The 14,251-nt window shown below is 40.7% G+C and overlaps 2 protein-coding genes across 2 annotated transcripts in view; one reads left to right on the top strand and one right to left on the bottom strand.

Moving 5' to 3' along the window:
- The first annotated feature begins 1,825 nt into the window (after positions 1 to 1,825).
- Positions 1,826 to 4,531, top strand: LOC109966289 (F-box/LRR-repeat protein 14-like). The gene has a single exon (XM_020611029.1). It carries the CDS (start codon positions 2,512 to 2,514, stop codon positions 3,712 to 3,714), a length of 1,203 nt encoding a protein of 400 aa, XP_020466685.1. The 5' UTR covers positions 1,826 to 2,511; the 3' UTR covers positions 3,715 to 4,531.
- Positions 4,532 to 6,325: 1,794 nt separating this feature from the next.
- LOC109966721 (ELKS/Rab6-interacting/CAST family member 1) overlaps positions 6,326 to 14,251 on the bottom strand; it is a 22,952-nt gene continuing 15,026 nt past the window's right edge. The window contains 5 exon segments of the mRNA XM_020611810.1: positions 6,326 to 9,079; positions 10,024 to 10,209; positions 11,300 to 11,395; positions 12,085 to 12,232; positions 12,688 to 12,848. Coding sequence (XP_020467466.1) covers positions 8,942 to 9,079; positions 10,024 to 10,209; positions 11,300 to 11,395; positions 12,085 to 12,232; positions 12,688 to 12,848 — 729 coding nt within the window. The 3' untranslated portion in view covers positions 6,326 to 8,941.

The raw sequence follows: 14,251 nt of genomic DNA, 5'->3' as shown, positions 1-14,251 counted from the left end.
GATGTCCTGGCTGTAGATCCTAGTGGTGTGGATCAGTGAGTTGATGTCTCGTTCATTCCTGGTATACAGCTTGATGTCATCCATGTAGAGGAGGTGGCTGATGGTTGCTCCATTCCGTAGTTGGTATCCGTAACCACTCTTGGTTATGATCTGGCTGAGGGGGTTCAGCCCTATGCAGAACAGCAGCGAGGACAGAGCATCTCCTTGGTAGATACCGCACTTGATGTTGACTTGTGCAATTGGCTTGAACTTGGCCTCTAGGGTTGTTTTCCACATTCCCATTGAGTTCTTGATGAAGGCTCTTAGAGTCCTGTCGATGTTGTACAGTTCCAAGCATTCCAGGATCCATGTGTGAGGCACTGAGTCATAGGCTTTCTTGTAGTCAATCCAGGCAGTGCACAGGTTGGTGTGCCTAGTCTTGCAGTCTCGAGTGACCACTTTGTCAACCAGTAGGTGGTGCTTTGCTCCTCTGGTGTTACTACCAATTCCTTTATTTAATTAATTATTAAAGGTCATGTAATGTCTGCCTCCCTTGCCTCATACCTTCCAGAGACTTTGAACATTAGATATTCTACGTTAGCCCATCTGCATGCATGATCTTGCGATGTGTCACATCATCCAAAAACAGTTTAGAAATCTTTTATGGGGCTGTTGCCTTTATGAGGAGCTTCAGAGGCTATGCATTACTTAGACTACATACATGACAAGCTGATAGTCAGTGCAGAACAGAGACCTAACACATTAGCCAACATTTGGATCCGTGTGTGTTCAAAGACAAAGTTTGGCAATCAGTGTTGCACTTACATTCCTAGTGCAGATGCCAAGCTAACTTTCATGAGCCATGAAATGCATGACCTCCAACTTGTTTTGATGCACGCCCAGTCACCACAGTGGGACCCGTTCCCCATGTTCAGAGAAGCGTTAGGAGGGTGGGGGATGTTTTTGCTAAATCTTGTGATGCCTGTGCTGATCTTGTGCTGTTTCCCAAACTGTTATGTTCCTATCTTGAGAGGATTTGTTGCCAGATCTGTCAGCACTCGTGCTTGTGGAAGCGTGCAATAAAAGTAACACTCCAGCTCTGCCCTCAGACTTAGAGAAGGAGCGAGATGTACCTGATGATGATCAAGATAATCACCTTTATTTGGCCAAGTATATTACACACAAGGAATTAGTTTCCAGTACAGATACATAAATATCAATCATTGATTTGGGGTGTGATTATAGCAATGATAAGTGATTAATGTCTACTTGAAAAATGACAAGTGACTGACTAATGTTTACTGGTTTTGCTTCAGTTTCAGAGTGGCGTGCCTGTGAGTATGCCTACTTAGCTTCTGTGCAACTGAATTTTCTCCTGCATAATGCTGTATATTCAAGTACTCAAAACTGACCCATATGTCCATTTGTTACCTGGCTAAAATGAAGTTGTCATTCTAATACTGAGCCATCATCCCTTTCTTAACTAACTGTGCCTTGTATTATTTATCAATTTATTTTTACAACGTACTTCTCTGCGTCTGGTTTTTGTTACACTACACTTTTCTTTGAAAGCGGCAAATTAAATCAGCCAAATAATTTATTGGTGTTTTTATTAAAGCTCTGTTGTGGTGCCAATATAGTATTTATGACTCCCACTATGAGGCGTTGGTCAGTGTGTAAATTCGCTATGAGCTAGCGGATTTTTCCCCATTTCTTTCAGCTCTATTGTTGTTCCACACTCCAATCCAGCTGGTGGCGGTAATGGACCTTAAGCTGGCATGCAAAACGCCAATGAACATCACAAGAAGGAGGGAGGAAGAAGAATTGGTTTATTCAGGAGTGGATGCTCCGAAGCTACTGGATACATTTTTTAATGTATTCCTACAGCTCTATTAGCGTTTCACACTCCAGCCCAGCAGGTGGCGGTAATGCACCTTAGGTTGGCTTGCAAACCGCTAATAAACATCAAAAGAAGAAGAAGACGCAGCAGCTACTGCATATATCCGAGGAGGTAAAGGAGCCTCGCAGTTATAGTGTACAAGAAAAACAGCTCCTAAGATTAAAGTCTCTATCAACAACAAAAAAATATTGTCCACCATTGTGCGATGAAGTGTTGTAACGATTAGCAAGGTTGTTTTGGGCATCTTGGGCGAGGAGGTTCGACTTTGAAGCTCATAAGTTTATAGCATTAATGCTAACGTTAGCGCAATACTGTTAGCCTAGCGTGCTGTGTTAATGTTGCGGCTCTCGGCATTTACATTTCCGTTGCCAACCTACGAACACTGCCGTTGGTAGTTTTGTACTGTGGTTTATTAAGATTCATTTTAAGTTGCGCTTAGATGATTTCTGTTATCTTACACACAAAGCTAACTGGATGTAGTTAATATGTTCGTATGCTAGTTCACATTTGATAACGTTGCCGAGACAGCCAGCAACTTAGGCTGGGGAGTTTCGTCTAGCTAAACACAACGGCATTGCCGCCCACAAGCAACCTCTGCTACGAAAACAACTCAGCCTGCAGTCACGTTTGAAATGGAGACACACATATCGTGCCTTTTCCCGGAGATCCTGGCTATTATTTTCAGTTATCTGGACATTAAAGACAAAGGAAGAGTAGCCCAAGTGTGCGCGGCCTGGAGAGACGCGTCCTACCACAAGTCTGTGTGGAGGGGGGTGGAAGCCAAGCTTCATCTGCGGCGAGCTAATCCATCTCTGTTCCCCAGTCTACAGACCAGGGGGATCAAAAAAGTTCAGATTCTCAGCCTGAGGCGAAGTCTGAGCTATGTGATTCAAGGGATGCCGCATATCGAAAGTCTTAACCTGTGTGGATGTTTCAACCTCACAGACAACGGACTTGGGCATGCTTTTGTGCAGGACATCCCCTCCCTGCGGGTGCTGAACCTCAGCCTTTGTAAACAGATCACAGACTCCAGTCTGGGCAGGATTGCCCAGTACCTCAAAAACCTGGAGGTGCTTGAACTTGGGGGATGTAGCAACATCACAAACACAGGCCTGCTACTCATTGCCTGGGGCTTGCACAGACTTAGGAGCCTTAACCTGCGCAGCTGCAGGCACGTATCCGATGTGGGCATAGGTCACCTGTCTGGCATGACCCGCAGTGCTGCAGAGGGCTGCCTGTCTCTGGAGAAGTTAACCTTGCAGGACTGCCAGAAGCTGACTGACCTTTCTCTCAAACATGTTTCAAAAGGCCTAAACAAGCTGAAAGTGCTCAACCTCAGCTTCTGTGGTGGAATATCAGATGCAGGGATGATCCACCTGTCGCATATGACCCACCTGTGCAGTCTAAACCTACGCTCATGTGATAACATCAGTGATACAGGAATAATGCATCTGGCCATGGGCTCCCTCCAGCTGTCTGGGCTTGATGTTTCCTTCTGTGATAAGATCGGGGACCAGAGCCTGGCATACATTGCCCAGGGATTGTATCAGCTCAAGTCCCTCTCTCTGTGTTCCTGCCATATCAGTGATGATGGCATTAACAGGATGGTACGCCAGATGCACGAACTCAAGACTCTCAACATTGGGCAGTGTGTGAGAATCACTGACAAAGGGTTGGAGTTGATAGCTGACAACCTGACCCAGCTGACAGAGATTGATCTGTATGGTTGTACTAGGATCACCAAGAGGGGTCTGGAAAGGATAACACAGCTCCCGTGCCTTAAAGTGTTAAATCTGGGACTGTGGCAGATGACTGAGAGTGAGAGGGTGAGGTGAAATCTGTTTAATATACACGTGTGTGATTGTATATACAGTAATGTTCAGTGGTGTACTGAGAGGCACTGCCTGTATCCATAGTTAATTTTAACTTCTATACTGTGACTAAAAACAAGGAGAGGAACTCAGCAGTGATCACTGGAATAATATTCACCTCTGCTGTAATATTCTACTCCTACTTTCAGTTTTGTGCTCTGATGTACATTGTTTAGACTCAGCCTGTGTACACTTCTTTATCTATCTACCTCACTCATCAAACACAGGAGTGCCTACTATCGCTGAATACTGGACTACAATGCATACTTTTGTGACTCACAACAAGTGGAGATTTTTATATTTAATAACGATCTCATTGAGTAACAATAAATAGGCAATTAAATTCTTACCAGAGGCCGGACTACCTTGGATCAAAGTTTTGATAGAATGGTTTTTGGCTCATGTGTTTGTTTACTTGTGTAACCAATATTTTTTGTATTGAATGACTGTTCGCAAAGTTGTACTTCAAATTGAAGTGGGTGGATCACTCCTGTCTCTCTTTGTTTACCTATGTATAGTTGGATACTAAATATTCCTGAGGAAATAAGTATGTATTAGATGTCCCAATATGCTACTTTGTCAAATGTTTGTCATCACAACTGCAGCAAGGCATAGTAATTAACATTTGCCAATGCTATATGCAATACCTTAAACTTTTCTTCAGTGCTTTTTCTCCTGTGGATCTTCCATTGATTGTATTTTTAAAAAATATGTAATTTAAGATTGCTTTATATTCATACGGTAGTGATATTTATAAATAAAGATAGCAAAATGTGTTTAAATTTTGTCCGTTTTTCTTATTTATGACCACTTTACCAATGATTTCTGTAGGGTTTGTGCAGTTTAGTGCATCATTTGAACCATGTTTCATCTGTGAAACTTAATGGCCAATTTTTTTTGTGTAATTACAATGTTTTTATGATTTCTTTCCTTTTAGTAGGCTACTTTAGAGAATATTACCACTAAATTAAATCTAGAGTCAATTATGTCATTAACATTATCATAAGCATTTCACAGCAGGTAAAACCAATTATTAATATATCATATTTTACCAGCCTGAGCAGCTGATGGGAATACACACATTTAATACAATGAAATAGTGGGTAATCTGAGTCATTGTGTTGTAGAAACATGAATTTACACTCCTAAGTGTGGTTTAGGTGTCTCATTACATTTCATTAGCCCTAGTAAAACAAGTTTACACCCTGGTTAGGTATCATTAGACTGTAATGCATTTTATTGCTATGTTTGAAATGAGTGCTCAATGATTTGTCTCAGCCACAGACAATCATGTTAAATGAGCTTTAGGAAACACAGTAGAGGAAAGACCACAGAGACAGGCACAGAAAAAATGAAACCAGTATGAATCCATGACAACTTAAATGCACTCTGCTTAAAAAGATTGTGATACCATTGAAAGGTCCAGAGGATCTGGTAAACAGACCTTGTAGTGATGTAGATTGTTCTATCAAGAACCTTTTATGTAATTTGACTATTACTATTTGCTAACAATCGATAACAAACAAATTCATTGTTTCCACTTTATAGCCACAGAGTACTTTTACGGCTGTTGTATCACATTTAGGGTTCTTGCTCACTCTTAGACTCACGTTTCTCCTGAATACAGATGAAATTAAAGTCTAAGCATTGTGTGAACACAGACTGGACCACAATCAGCTGCAGGGGCTTAACTCACTCTGTACTCGGAAGTGAAATGAAAATTTTCTCAACGAGTGAATGAGTAGGTTTGTGGCCAATCACTCAGCAGCTGAGTTTCCATTACCCTGTTTTATGCGCATTTTGAAGTATTGCATCAGAAAAGGGTGGTGGAAACGCCAAAATCCAGAAAAATTATCTAATTCCGTTAAATCTTCCAACCCTTTACGCTCACCTGAGGTGGTTTTTGAATTATGTGAAAAATTGTTAATGCGCAAAAACGGGAGTAGGAAGCACATTTGCCCAATAACCTCTGACAAAGCGAACGCGGAACTCACGTGACGACGGTTTCAGCTGACGGCGTCTTTCCGGTTTCCCATAACGCGCGAAACAAACATGGCTGCTCCAGGGGCGTGTAGGCTGAGGGTGAGATTAAAACATTCCTCGGGCTCATCCAGGAAACAAACCCCGTAACCTCTCTCATATTTATCAGTCTTTGTTTCCAGTTTGTAACCGCTACTTTTTCTACTTTTAAAAATCACAACCATGATATGGTACGTTCTCTATACCACCACCTTCCGACGCAACTACTTGACAGAGGTGCAACTCATTAGCAGTTTTTGCGAATTAAAAATTTAGGCTTCAATAGAAACCAGGCTAATGTGTATCCTGTAAAAACAAGATAATCATGGGTTAAAAAAAACAACAACAAAATATTGACACCAAAACCACTTAAGTCATATTTAAACATTTGGTTTCCAACAATATAGTCGAAAACGTCAAGTACTCACCTTTAAATGTGGTCCATTAGGGGTTGCCTCGAAACTGATTAATAAATAAAATCAGCAAAACATTCACACACTTGAGTGATGTCTTTATCTCTGGTTTGTTTTAAAGGGAAGCTACTTCAACAAGAAACAAATGCTTATCTATTTTTTATTTACATACATACAAAATCCAAATAACTCAAACACACTTGTTTTGTCTTATTTTAACACAGTTTGATTCCTAACATGAATAGACAGAAGGCAGTACATTTCTTATACAAATGCAAAAGGAAAAAAAAAAAAAAACATGAGCTTGACAGAACCCCTTTCAGCTCTTTGTAAGGAGTTTGAGAAGAAGACATGACCAGACATTAAGGCAAGAGATACACAGGAGAAAGTAATGGAAATAAAATACTGGATAATCACTTTCTTCTTTTAAACTCAGTGGTGAAGGAGCTTTAAAAGGAACAGAAAGAAATTCATCTTCACTCAGAGGTTTGACAGACAAGTATGAAAATAAGCATCCTCCAAAACCAATGTATTTATCGTTTGATAACGCTAGTTAGTCTTCTTTAAAATCCACCTGCCCCATTTTATCTGTAAAATAATCACAAACAAGAAGTGTGTTAGAAAACAAATCTATTTTTATACTGGTGCAGTTTTGTTCCATAACGTTCTTTTTATAACAGCAGGAGGGGCAACCATGGCTGAAGGTGTATTTTTATCCATCCGACTTAGTCTGTCTTTGACAATTAACAGAAACCATTGACAGAACAAGTAAGAAGAAATGAACAGAAACACTGAAGTCTCAGGAAAATACATTTACATTACCATATGGTGAAAATATATTTAAACAAAATTACAATTAGAAATCAATACAACAAAAGTACTCTCTCATCACACAGTAATGGTTTGAAAACATTTGTTCACACGTAATATCGACACAAAAGGTTTTTTGACACTTTTCCTCCGTTTCTGCTGAGGACAATAACTTGACAGTTATTTTGTTCAGAGCAACTCTCTCATCAAGACTCTGTGCAAACATTCAATGCATATCCATACAGTAAACACTTTTATATATGTATTTATATATCTCTATAGAACGACTTTCCGCAACTTATGGCAGTACTGTCACGCACACACACACTTTGTCTTGAAGACAAAATTAAACACAAAAGACAACTGCACTGCTTTTAACATTTTTTTTTTAAAGAACACACAACACCTTCCATTTAATTACTTGTATTCAGTCACTGTATATATCACGTTATTTACAAATAGATCTTAAAAAGCCAAAATCTGCTCAAAAGTGACTTTAATTTCCTGTAAATGTAGATGCACTTAGTAATTAAAAGCATCAGCCCTGAAGATAAATAAAAAAAATTAAATGAGGCATCACTTACAAATGTGTCGCTAAAACACTGTACATTTGTAAGTGTTCTGAAAAATACAAGAAAAAGAGGCATCGCTCATATTGTTCAGTGTTTCAGTCGGCAAGCTAAAGATCAGGTGGGCTGCAAGTACTATCTATAGATGAGACGGAATGATCAGTGGATCAGATCGAAGATTCTTACGCCATGCCTTAGCACCAGTATTACAGAGGTGTAAATATCCCTGCATTAGGTCCAGTACTGATCTCTGTGCATGCTGCAAGGCCACTAGAACGTCCTCAGAAGAAACACTGCATACCTCAAACAAATGGGGGGAAAAAGGTCACCAAGAATAAAAGCTTTTTTCCCCCTCTCTCTCATCCACTGAGAACTTAGTGTAACAAAAATCTGGTCTTTGATCTGTGTCAAAGGTCAGGTCTGGATCCCCCTCTCACGGCAATGGCCACAGACGACGCAGCGCAAACGTTGCTACAACCTAATCCAGGCTACACAGATCCACAGCTCTGAGCTGGGAGAAGAAATATGCTGCATTTATTTGGTTAAAAAATGGCGTTTCCCAGCATGATTGGCCACTAGTATCTGTATTTCTAACTAGCAACTGCAGCTTCTAAACCCAATAATTTGGGACTAAAATACACATGGCTCTGTGATGTAGCAGCTCCCCAGTGCTCAAAGACTAAACAAGTGCTTTCCTGTTTCAGAATAAACTTTCTCCTTTTGACTTGAGATTTTTATGAAGAATCAAAAGAGGTAAGCCACTAAGAGTGGGTGAAGTAACTGTGCTTAATCTGGCAATTGCTGCTGTGACTGAAGCAGTCTAGGGAGAAGAAAGCTGGCAGTATACTCCAAGACTTTGTGCGGATGTTTGTTTCTTTCATGTGATAGTTACTCTCCCAACACAAGTACACTACAAGCAAAATCAAATTTGGCATGTTCACAAATTCAAAAGATGAACTTCTCACACAGTCTTTTCCACCAAACTCCAGTATGCTGCTGCCTGCCTGACATAGCGCATTTTAGGGGTGTACTTTCATTCGTCCTCTTCATCTGCCATGGCTGTTATTAAACGAACAGACATCCATTTGCAGTGAGTATTCTCATAACTGCTCCAACACTTTGACAGGCTTTGTGAACATATTGAATTTTGATTTGCAGGCCTGACAGGCGTACATGAGACAGGAAAGCACTCTGGGGTCAAGAAAGCTCTTTGAGGGTGGACGAGAGCAACAAAGAAGAAAAGCTCAGTGGTGTGGATGATGTCCCTGCCTTCTCTCTTCCTTCCAGGAGTTTTGTTTGGTGGAAGTAGGGGCACCTGGGCTCAGCTACAGTTTATGTGAAGACCAGGGGTCAGCCAGGTTGTGTCTGAGGTCAGAGTTGTCACGATGACTCCTCCAGGGCATTGACAACCTGCTCCAGGATATCAGGGCAGTAGTCTGCGATCTGCTGGAGAACAGAGTTGGCATACTCCTGCAGCTCTCCACTCTCCTTCTCACACACCTCCAGCTCCCGCTCCAACTAGATGGAAGAAAGACAGAATTAGATTTCAATTCAAATATAGGGGGGAAAAACATTTTGGGGATAGTTTATATGTTTGAAAGCTTATGAACATGGCACATACTGTATCAAGAAACTGTACAAATAAAAAAAATCACTCGTGGTTTCACACAATTTAGTGTCAAGTTTGCAACAGTGAGAAAAAAAAAGTGTACATTTTTAGCATTTACATTCAGCCTTCCTATCAAAGTGCTGTCTATAATGTAATTGTATGCACAAAGCTTGTCCCACCACCCACAAATCAAAACACAGGACTGGAACCTGATGGCTCCCCAGTTTACTTTACTGCTAAATCCCTAATTTTAATTCCCTGCCAACACTTGACAACAACAGAACCTAAGCTATTACTGCTTTCTGATGCCATTAAATATTTGGGAACCAATAAGAAAAATAGATGGAACTAAGTTTCAAGTGATCTTAAATGAACCCAATTTTTAAAATCTGATGGATTAATTGTTTTGTACAGTATTTTTATCTCTTCAGTAAATTTTGAGACTCAGTGCACTGGAAGTATATCTGACCCGTTCTTTATATTTCCTAACATTTTATGCTGCTTTTAATTGATCTACTATTTAGTAAAATGTAATTTGAAATAACCATTATGCTCCTGTAACATTGCTGGCCTCACAATGGACATTTTTTTAAACAGAAAATGCTCTAATAAATAAATAAACAAACAAATAGATACATGAAACACAACCAAAATGGCCTATTATTTCATGCATACTTCCCTTTCAACACTTGTTGCCTACATTACCCACAATGCAACTCTACCACCAAGTCACTCAGATTTTGGTGCATTATGCTTTGTAGTAGTAGCAGCAGCTAAAGTAGTCTAGTCACTTAAGGCAAATGGAAATGAGGGCTGAATGAGGAGAGTTACAGACTGAGATTTCCTCCACTACCTGTTCGACACTCATCTTCTGGAGCTCCTTCTCCCAGTCTTCAGGGTCGCTGTGGTGGTAGTGAGAGGGCGGTGTGAGCTGGCTGAGGATGCTAGGGTCCCGGTCGTGACAGAGGTCTGTCAGGTGGGCAATGTAGAGCTTGAGCTTACTGCGGTTCTGGGACAGGGCTAGAAGAGGGGGTATCATCTGCAGGGTAACAGGCAGGCAAAGAGCAGGCCAGACAGTGTGCAAGAAAGGGGGTTAGGGGAATATACAGACAAGGTGAAGAAAATATTTTTTTCTTTAGATCATAAACTAGAATCTTTACAAAATAAGGAGTCAGGATTCTGTTTCAATGGTTGAGCATAACTTAAATCACAAACACAGGACACCACTTGCATGACAACAAAAATGTTTTCTTCATGAGATAAAAACAAAGCACACTCATTGTCTGCATGCATGTTTATGAACCCATCACCATGTCACATTAGAGCCAACCTTCTTGGGCAGGTGTAGAAGTTTATTTATGCAGTGCTATTTTTGTGTGTGCAGCTCACAGTGCCTTACAAAATAACTACCACTGATTACATCAAGGTTAAAACTGATATCAAATGCAAACCTTGTTTGAGTGGCTCACCATGTGAGGAGCTATCGATTAGTGTTAGAGCAGTGCCACACAATGGTAAGATGCTTTATTTTAAAGGTGATGCGACTGAGCCAGGATCAGAATCATCTCATCCTCTTAACTTGTGCATGCAAACACACACCATTGATCCCCATCCCATAAGCCACCACAAAGCAATAAATGAATAATGGGGTGAGTGGTGAAAACTGCTCTTCAGAGGCCCAGCAGTGATGACAGTAATCAATGTTAAGAACAGAGGAATGACACAATTTAAAAAAAAAAGCCACAATGAATGGAGGACAAGAAAACATGCCAGCGGAACAACAATGATGAAAAGTGCAACAACTTTTCAATACGAGCTCACCCTTCTGAACAAAAAGGCTAAGAGAGAGAGGTGGGGGGCGGGAACAAGGTTGGCTATGCCCATATACCCTCCTCATCATCCTGATAGCCACAAGGTAAGCCAATCGCAGCATTAGAAAGGAACATCTGGTTAGCATGTATACATACAAAACAAGTTGCACGTAAGACAGGAAATCTAAAGTGTAGCTCCATTCAGACAGTAGGCATCCATCTATGTTCTTACTAACCAATCACTTGCAAACATTTTAGAGAAGGATGAAATGCAGACATCATTCAAATTCACTGGTGGTTTGTTGTTAGGTCACCTACCTGATCTGGAGAGGGTTTGTGATTTGTCTGGTCAGGAGCAGTCTTCAGATGGTCATCTTCATAATTGTCTGCCATCAGCTTCATCCTGTTCTGAGTCTGTAAAATCAAAGCCAGTAATTACACCCACAAAAAAAGCACTTGTCTGACATGAAGAAAAAGAACATTGCTAACATGATGTTACTGACAATTATTATTGTTCTTGTTTTGTATACAGATTCAATTATTCCAGTGCTTAATCTCTTACATAACCAATCCGATTCATCATAAAACAATAACAGCTTTCAGTATTTAGAAAAAAGATTAAAACCTTTGTGTGGAGCCAGCAAACAGAAGCCTGACAAATATACAGTCACCATTTTACTTTTGACGTTCTCATGGTCTACACCCAAGGACTTCAAATACTGTCTGTAGAAAAAGTTACTACCCAGTGGGACGACGACTTAATTCCAAATACATATTTTACTGCATTTAATTTAGCGTTGTGCCTGGTGATAAATCAAAGTATTGTTCGCTGTAAGTCACAATGGCAGCTACTGTCTCTTCTTTCCACACTTTTTTTCTAGTAGGACACTAAATCCCAGTCCTCACTGTCCCCTACTAATGAACATCCATCCATCCATCATCTATACCGCTTTATTCCTGAATAGGATTGCGGGGGCGCAGAGCCAATCCCAGTTTACTATTGAACATACGAAAGATAAATGGAAATAACATGAATGTGTGTACTCATGATGAGGCCTCAGTCCTGTATTCCTTTTGGTGGCTATCAGAATCCCCTTTCCCACCTGCTGTTTGAGCTGTTGCACCAGTCTGTCCTTCTCCCGCTTCAGCAGAGCCACCTCTTCCTGGGTCTTCTTCTTCTTGGAGGAGGACAACTCCAGTAGGGCAATGTTAGCATCCTTCTCGCTGATAGCAGCCAACAGTGCCTCCTGTCTGTTAGGTGTGGATAAGGCAACATGGCATTCAACCACACAAGTAAATAGCTCAATTATCATTTATTATTCATCGCACAAAATTACCCTGACAGCTCGGTGACATTTTACAAGATGAAGGTAGCAATCAATAATCCAGAGTCTACTCCACCCAAACCAAACCATGGCTGTGTGTGTATGTTCTATGTTTGTGTGGACACATTTTGAGAAAATGTCCATGTTGTGAGGATACTTTGGCTGGTCCTCACTCCTTCAAAGGGCTGTTTTAGCATTAATATTTTATGATGAAGGTTAGAATCAAGTTTGGGGTTACATATAACATTTAATTTTAGGGTTATGGGCTAAGGAATTCATTATGTCAGTGAGTGCCCTCACAGCAAAAGGAGGACTAACGTGTGTGTGTGTGTGTGTGTGTGTGTGTGTGTGTGTGTGTGTGTGTGTGTGCACATGTCTTACTTCATCTCCAGCACCTCCTCCAGGTGTTTCCTGCGCTCAGCTCGCAGGGTGGTGAGGTGTGCCTCTTTCTCATACAGAGACTGCTGGGTGGAGGCCAGCTTAGCCCTCATGGATTCCAGCTCCTGTTTTACCTTTTCCATGGCCCCCAACAGCTCCTCCATCTGCGAATGAACACACACACACAGTTATCTTTATTCCTCGTGAAAACTTTATATTGACTTACATTCATTGATGACTTGACTGCCCATAACCACAAACACTACTTGCCTAACCCCAAGTTTCATGCTAACCTTAAACCAAGTCATCACCCTAAAATTCATTGATTTACATGATGGGGATCAATCTGGACCCCATTAGGAGGGCAAGTCCCCACAGTGCAAGTGTGTAAACACATTTGAGTCCCCACAATGTGAGTAATACCAGGCATACACACACAAATCAATAGAGTAAGAACAGATTATCTAAAACCATCAGTGAAGGCAAAGGGTTTTTTTTCCACAAGAAATCGCTTTTGATCACTTTCCAGGTTGAAGTGCTCTAAAAATAGGCTGGAGCATCTATAACACAGGTACAGTCAAACTACAGCACTAATTTTCATTTACCTGTTATTTACTTAAAAAAGGCACACGCGCACCTTTGTTTCATATCATCATATTCTTTAATTGCAATAGACTAAATGAGAGAGTGAATAATTCATCATCAGTTTTACTGGCCATCTGATACCAAACCATTAATAAGCATTGTTTTGTAAGCAAACAGCAGGTAAACAAAATAACATGAACATTACATGGAATGGAAACATCAACACTCTGCAGAGACATGCAGTCCAACAACATCAAACTTCACTAACATATCTTTTGCAGGGTTGATTTATGAGAGTGCATGAATTGTAGAGGTGTTGCTGTTATTGTGTCCACCCTTTGTAAGAGGTGTTGCTCACTGATGGAGGTCACACATACCGGGCTCATACCTTAGACCACTTAAAGTGGGCGAGGTTGGACTCATGCATTGGTTTGAGTGAGTGCTTCTGAGAGGCAGTGTGTAGCAGAGGGAAGACACGAGAAAACAACAAGTAAAGATAAAAAGAACTGAGAAAGAAGAGGAGGCCAGAGGAAAGGAGGGAGCCAAGGATGAGAAACACCACAATGGCAGCAAAAATGTGAGGGAGAAAGAATCTTAGCATATGAAGATGTTTTTTTTTTATCCGTGTATAGATGTGTGTAGGTATGCAATAGGGCTGCATGAAAAATAGTTTTGTGAGTGCGATTTAGATCCCTGTGTGTGGTTCTGCTGTGTTTGCATTAGCAGGGAGATGCCTTGCATCAAACTAAGCTCCCTTTTCCTCATTAAGCTGCATTAATGAATAATCACAACTACTAACCGCAAAGTAATTTATTTCTGCCTTAACTGCTATTCGGCACTAGGTGTACAGGGCAGGCAGCACAATGTTTAAAAAATAGTTGCAGGAGGGCACAGAGTATCTTTCACAATATCAAACATGTTGGATTTGTTTTTGAATCAAGTCTTTTCTTCCTGTCTGCAGCTCATCATGTGATGTAGTCCA

Source organism: Monopterus albus, unplaced genomic scaffold (genome assembly GCF_001952655.1).
Source record: "Monopterus albus unplaced genomic scaffold, M_albus_1.0 scaffold5.1, whole genome shotgun sequence".
NCBI lineage: Eukaryota > Metazoa > Chordata > Actinopteri > Synbranchiformes > Synbranchidae > Monopterus > Monopterus albus.
This window is presented reverse-complemented; position numbering and strand designations above follow the sequence as displayed.